The sequence below is a fragment of the Engraulis encrasicolus genome, chromosome 18 (assembly GCF_034702125.1).
Source record: "Engraulis encrasicolus isolate BLACKSEA-1 chromosome 18, IST_EnEncr_1.0, whole genome shotgun sequence".
NCBI classification, from domain to species: Eukaryota; Metazoa; Chordata; class Actinopteri; order Clupeiformes; family Engraulidae; genus Engraulis; species Engraulis encrasicolus.
The window spans coordinates 9,869,935-9,877,434 of NC_085874.1; the positions used below are offsets into that span (position 1 = coordinate 9,869,935).

Sequence of the window (7,500 nt, forward strand, 5' to 3'; positions counted from 1 at the left end):
ACACTGTTCAGGGTTTGTTCACACAGTGTACCAGGAGCTTATACACATTGTATTCTGACCCTTACTGCTTACTCATAAATAGAAATCTAGGTCTACTAGGTCCTTACTAAGGTTATATTGGTAATAAATCCCTTATTGTGCATGAACAAGACATTTGCGAATAAATGTCTAACAACCGTCTGATTTTGCTTAGTACATGCCTTACAAGTTACTTACTAAGGCATTAATATTGTATGTATTAGTGCTAATAGATGTATCCCTAAAATAAAGTGTTACCAAAAGTCTTAAAAAGTCTTACTTTTAATATTTGGTTTTTAAGATCTTATAAAGCCTTATATTTCGCCATTTTTTGGAAGTGTGGTATTATATTTACGTGGGAGGTCTTATATTCCATCTGGGTAGCTTGAGTGTAAGAAAAAGGGTCTATTTTTTGACGCTATAAACCTCATTTAAGTTAACCGGCATACGTCCCTTATCAAGATGCGGAAAAGTAGATGAAACTGATGTGTTTAGGTGCAGCGCAGCCCGCTGGCCACACAGCGGGGGGCAGCCGCAGACCTGTGGGCGCAGCGTCTAGCCTACTTGCATGTTCTAGTAGAAACAGTCGAAAAAGTGGTCGAAAAAATATAACGTGAATCGAGATGGGTAGATAGATGCAAGTTCAGTGTAATGTGGCTTGAGGACAAGAAATAAAACGGTTAGCTATCCAAAGCAACGTCGGAATATGAAGCTTGATGTTAACTGTGTCGGGAGGACGCATAGCCTTATCATTTAGTCGTTGAGGGTAAGTTTTAAATGTTGTCTATCGTAAGCATGTTAGCCATGCCCTCGCGTTTGGGTAGAAGCGTTTGCTAAATGTAAAGGGTTCATTTCATAAAGTCCATTATGACCGTATTCGAAAATAATTGTTCCTTCATACAATAGCTACACTTTCAAAATCGCCTCTAGATAGGCCTACGTGACAGGCTATTTGATGCCTCTGTCAAATGCAAAATGATTTCGTTAACATGATGACAGCATGAGGAAGTGAGCGCGAGGCAATACGAAATCGGATGAGTAACAGAATATGTACGAAGCCAATGATCTGGCGAGGTGCGTAATGTCCAAATCGGTAACCAGATGGGCAACGGTAAACGCGCTAAATGCTTGTTATGGACATGCTGGAAGTCGCTTCCAAGTTGTGCGCCGTTTATTGCTCCCATCTAGAGCACAACAAACTACAGACAGGCTAAGCTCAAAGTAGAACGCTTGCTTCTGCTACCCGTCTCTGATAGCGAGGTGGAGGAGGAGAAACGGTAGTCACTCAGAGTAGTCGTACATTTAACCCTTTTGGCACCAGGTGTCCTCTCTCCCAATATCAAAGTGCATTCAACTATTTATCCACCAGAAATGATGATTTGTTGAGCCATTTTTAATGTGTACATTTAAAGGGATTTGATGAACATTCATCTGATTTTTCCATAGGCCGTCAAAACATGCGTGGGACCCTCAATTAAATGCCAGTTGTCAATTAACTGACCATATGCATGCATGGTGTCTGTAGGCCTACAGATCAGTTACACCTTGTTACTGCTTACACTGTGTTTACCCTAGGCTACACCATAAAAGCACAGTAGTCATATAATATTGTTTATTATATATAATTATGTAGGCTTACTAATAACTAATAACATAGCAATATTGCAATGCCTCACCCCGAGCGGTGGTCTTATATTTTATCATCAGAGGTCTTATATTTGTCTTAAAAAGTCTTATATTTGGTGATCCAAAATGTGCAGAAACCCTGTGCAAGGCACCTAACCCCACACTGCTCCAGGGACTGTAACCAATGCCCTGTAAATGACTAAATGGCTTTGGATTTTAAAAAAAACATCAGCTCAGTGTAATATAATGTAATTACTACAAACCCCAACTCCGGTGAAGTTGGGACGTTTGGTAAAAAGTGAATAAAATCAAAATGCTATCATTTTCAAAACATTCAATCTATTCATTAGATGGAGAATAGTGAAAAGACAACATATTAAGTGTTAAAACCGAGAAAAAATATTGTTTTGGGGGACATATGTACTCATTTCTAATTTGATAAATCCAACATGTCTCAAAAGGGTTGGGACGGGGACAATAAATGGAAGCAAATGTCAAGGAAGACTAAAAACAAAACAAGATAACACTTAACAGTTCAATACATTAACCAATGAGATGATTTTATATAAAAAAACAGTGTTAATTCCTATCTTGGACATGATTTCACCAGCTTAAATGGTGGGTGTATTCCTTGTCATGTTTTGCAATGTTTTCCTTTCTGTAGTGCTTACAGTGTGACAGGTCTTGACCAAAAGCCCACAATTTTATCACCTGCTGGTCCTTATGATGGAGCCAAACTGTTAAAACGTAGTAGAGAATGCAATTTGACCTTACTATGTGGCAGTAATGGAAGGTCTCCCTTCAAAATATAATGCATGAGTGGCTTTTCATGCTGTTTAAAACCCATTTATACCATTCAACACTGTATTTAACTCTACAGATGAGTGAGAACATCTTAACCAATGCACTACTGCACCCGCATGCCATCATGGAGGCTGACTTTTGAAGCTAGCACTAACACAAGTTGGATGGTCCATTTTCACTGTAGCACAGGATGTGCAATGCTCTATTATTGCCAAAAAGAATGGACTTCTACAACTTCTGCTGACTTCTGTAAGCAAAGGACAGTTTCCCATGTCTTCTGGGTTTATTTCAAGTGAGCTCAGGTGCTTAGGAGAATGTTACACCCCTGTATCATTTGCACGCATTAAGCATTCTTAATATGGTCAATTTTCAATAGCTCTAGCACTCCAGGAATTAGAGTGAGACTACAGCCAATATATATTTCATGATGTCATGAACCTATACAATGATTTTAGTAACAAAAATATGTCTTATATACACTCAATCGTGGTAAATCAAAGGGAATTCAAAAATGTATGTAATAACTATGGTAACTAGACTGCCTGTGCAGTCGCCTTCGACTGCTTAAGGTATATCCCCGAAACGCGACGCTTCCAGTCCCCCATCATTCCTACCACTCCCGTCCACCATTTCGTAAACGTATATGATACATACAGACGTGACATGACGTGCATAGGCTTAAAACCAAACGACTATTGTGAAAATGAAGCAAAAAATTGGGCAAATGGTAATACTGTTTTAATGGTTCAGTGGATATACCACATTAGGTACAGTGTAATAACCAGTGTAACAATATTTAATACAATGTAATTTTTTTTACTTACATCATGTGTTTGTGCGTAAGTGGTATTACATGGTATTGCATATTGTTACACTGGTATTACACTATATTAGATGGTATTGCATACTGTTACACTCGTTATTACACTGTACCTGATATTGCATATTGTTACACTGGTATTACACTAGTATTACATGGTATTAAATATTGTTACATTGGTTATTACACTGTACCTAATATGGTAGATTCACTGAAATGGTGAACCATTAAAATAAGGTGTTACCGGGCAAATCAATCCACCCAGTCAGAAGTTATGGGCCAAATGAAAATTCCGCCATTTTGAAAGTGTTGTCTTCCAAACTCGAATCAGTTCATGAACCTACCCTAGAGCATTCGCACACAAAATCTGGGACAAATCCATCCACCCGGTCAGTAGTTATGGGCCAAACAATAATTCGGCCATCTTGAATTCAGCCATCTTGAAAGTGTTGACCTCCAAACTGGAATCAGTTCATGAACCTACCCTAGAGCATTCACACACCAAATCTGGGACAAATCCATCCACCCGGTCAGAAGTTATGGACCAAACAAAAATTCGGCCATCTTGAATTCAGCCATCTTGAAAGTGTTGACCTCCCAACTCGAAGCAGTTCATGAACCTACCCTAGAGCATTCACACACCAAATCTGGGACAAATCCATCCACCCGGTCAGAAGTTATGGACCAAACAAAAATTCGGCCATCTTGAATTCAGCCATCTTGAAAGTGTTGACCTCCAAACTCGAATCAGTTCATGAACCTGCCCTAGAGCATTCACCCACAAATACTGGGACAAATCCAAACATCCATTCAAAAGTTATCGCGTTAACACGAAAGACCTTACGCGGCGGCGGCGGCGGCGGCGGCGGCTGCGGCGCACGCAAAACCATTACATCCCCGACGCTCCGCGTTTCGGGGATATAATTATTCCCTTTGCATCTTTAATTCTGAGTGACTCAGCCTCTCTGTGATGATCTTATACCTGGACACCTATATTGTCCGTCAGTACAATTCATTTTCAAATGTTCTTCTTTGTTGTTTTATCTTATTTGGATGTTTACTAAATTTCACTGATCCCCGTCCCAACTTATTTGAGACGTGTTGGATTTATCAAATTAGAAATGAGTACATATGTCCCCCAAAACAATATTTTTTCTCGGTTTTAACACTTAATATGTTGTCTTTTCACTATTCTCCATCTAATGAATAGATTGAATGTTTTGAAAATGATAGCATTTTGATTTTATTCACTGTTTACCAAACGTCCCAACTTGGGAGTTGGGGTTTGTAGATTTAGTTGGACCCAGATATACTGTATGTATGTGTGCATAGAGGGTTCTTACCTGTACAGGATACAGGATTAGACTGCAGTCATGGAGTCAATCTCAATATCTAGCTTTTCATCCTCACCTTGTGCTTGTAGCGTTGTGCTTCGCTGACGCCTCGCCTTCGTGGAGGAAACAGTTTTCCCACTGTCGGCCTATCCACATCAAATTGTGGGGCACTTCTCCCCTTTCAACATTTGAATTGGGCTTTTGCAAGATATTGAATAAAACTTCTACCGTCAATGACGTCTTGTCTCGCATCTCACGACAGGAGGTTCGACAATGAGTGACAGTTTGTGAACAGGTCGTAAAAAACGGAAATCTGTGTGTGTTTGTGTGTTTGTGTGTAGAGGAAATTGCATTTGCTGGGAAATTGCACTTCAGCGACAATTGCCAAAACTGGCCCTCTCGGGTTACAGTTGCTATGTCAGGCAGATAAACGTTCTATCCTCTGATGTCACCGTGGTTTATGTGGTGACTGTAAGTAAATCACGGCAGTAGTTCACTCGGGGAAACTTGCAGAATGGTAAATGCTGAGTGTGTGTGTGTGTGTGTGTGTGTGTGTGTGTGTGTGTGTGTGTGTGTGTGTGTGTGTGTGTGTGTGTGTGTGTGTGTGTGTGTGTGTGTGTGTGTGTGTGTGTGTGTGTGTGTGTGTGTGTGTGTGTACTAAACTGTGTTTGTAGAGGGCTGCCTGCAGGGTAAGAGTGCACTACTGCTGGGCGGTGAGGATCGAGGACCCCTTGAGGTGGCCCTGTTATGCCTGATGAAAAACGCTGGGATGGCCGTACTCAGATGCCCACCGGGACTCACACCTACACACACACAGGTACACACACACAGGTACACACACACACACACACGCCCAACGGGATACACACACACGTTAGTGTTGTGGTCAGAGCACGTGTGTAGTGTCCAGTAGGCCCAATTTCGAAACAGTACACGTCATATCCACCTTATAACCACACCCAATAACCCTGCCCAGTAACCCCACCAATTTTCTGGTTAGGGACAGTTTGCAAGTGCTAAATCATTCAGAAGGGCTATGGGCAGGCCTAAGTTATAACATTACTATTAAGTTGTTTTAAAGTGAATATCCTCTTGTTTTCTTTGCATTTTTAAGGTCTGAAAACATTGCATCTTTTGAGTTATTTTGTCCTTTTTTATCTTTCTGCAAATAAATGCTCTAAATGACAATATTTCCATGTAGAATGAAACAACAATGTTAATTTTACTGAAACGCATGCCTGTAACAAGTAGTAAAACCAGAAAAAAATGGTAATTTGGAGGTGGTCTCTCAATTTTTTCCCAAGGCTGTAGTGACATGCTATATATTCTCCCACTCTCTCTTACCTCCCCCCCTCTCTCTTTCTCTACTAGTGTGCTCAGGCAGATGTGGTGATCTATCTGGGGGGGTCCCCCTCCCACTCTACCCCTCTCCTTCCCTCGCACAGTCTCAAGTCTGGAGCTACCCTCATCTCCTGCAGTATGGACCAGCCAGGTCAGACATGCACGCTCACATACACACACACACACGCACACATACACATACACACGCACACATGCACACACGGACGCGCACATGCACATACGCAAAAAGTTTTAGGCAATTTCTTATATAATAATGAAGTTTTTGTAATTAAAGTGTAATTAAGTGGTTTATAGTGATGTAATATTGAATATGGATGATGAATAGTTTGCTTTTCTGTTGTACCCAGAATGCTTTGCTGGAGTAGGGGATGCGGCTGTGATTTCAGGAACTGAAGTGGCTCATCTGACTGCTGCCCACAGGATGCAGGTGTGTGTGTGTGTGCGTGTGCTTGTGCGCATGCGCGTGTGTGTGGATAATGTTGACGTTACAGAATCAATACCACTATGCAAGTCGCTGTTAATCTCGGTGTGTGTGTACTTGTATGCGTGCGTGCGTGCGTGTGTGCGTGCATGCGTGCGCATGGATAATGTTGTTAAAATTTCAGAATCAATACCGTGCAAGCTGCCATTAAACTCTGTGTGTGTGTGTGTGTGTGTGTGTGTGTGTGTGTGTGTGTGTGTGTGTGTGTGTGTGTGTGTGTGTGTGTGTGTTTCTCACTATTCTGAGACTGCTGATGGTTGGTTCTGTACATACTGCACATTTGACTAGATGCCACGTTGACCATTCCTCTGTACTCTGTATTGGAACGAATGGCAGATTGACGCCATGTTCATCTAGTATGGCGATGCCATCAGTCAGTGACTAGGCGATACACACCTTATCCTGTAGGTGCCGGTAGCAAGACCTCTGTGTTCCAATACAAAGCGGTGGTGGTTGCTGTCGTTTTTCTCAGACCCAGTTGGAAGGACTGTATTTGCATTCACTGTATTTCCTGAAAGCTGATTGGGTGTTTTTGTTGGCTTCCTGCTTTTTGTCCAATCAGAATGCGGTGCAGAGCGTAAGGATGTGGGCGGAGCGTCGACGTTATCAACCCTGGAAACTCCACCCCCTGAAATTACAGCCACTCTCACCTGTGCCCAGGTACACACACATACAGGACAATACAATGCAATGCAATACAATACACACGTGCGCACACACACACACACACAGACTCTGTGTCTCCCCTGTCTCATCATGCTCCCCCTCTCCCCCTTCTCTCTCTCTCTCTCTCTCTCTCTCCCTCTCTCTCTCTTTCTCCCTCTCTCTCCCTCTCCCTCCCATCTGTAGCGACATCAATATCTCTCGATCCCAGTGCCCTAAGCCCATTGGTCGGTTGGCTGGGGAGATTGGTCTATTAGAGGAGGAGTTGGAACTTTATGGGCGGAGCAAAGCCAAGGTTCAGCTGTCCGTCTTACAGCGGCTACAGGAAGCACCAGACGGAAAATACGTCATCGTGGCAGGGTACGTACACACACACACACACACACACACAC

At 42.2% G+C, this 7,500-nt stretch overlaps 1 protein-coding gene across 1 annotated transcript in view; it reads left to right on the top strand.

Moving 5' to 3' along the window:
* The window catches only part of mthfd1l (methylenetetrahydrofolate dehydrogenase (NADP+ dependent) 1 like), a 33,478-nt gene that overhangs the window by 6,009 nt on the left and 19,969 nt on the right, over nucleotides 1-7,500 (top strand). The window contains exons 7-11 of the mRNA XM_063222967.1: nucleotides 5,277-5,419; nucleotides 5,974-6,094; nucleotides 6,312-6,391; nucleotides 7,008-7,105; nucleotides 7,295-7,468. Coding sequence (XP_063079037.1) covers nucleotides 5,277-5,419; nucleotides 5,974-6,094; nucleotides 6,312-6,391; nucleotides 7,008-7,105; nucleotides 7,295-7,468 — 616 coding nt within the window. The remainder of the gene's footprint in view (nucleotides 1-5,276; nucleotides 5,420-5,973; nucleotides 6,095-6,311; nucleotides 6,392-7,007; nucleotides 7,106-7,294; nucleotides 7,469-7,500) is intronic.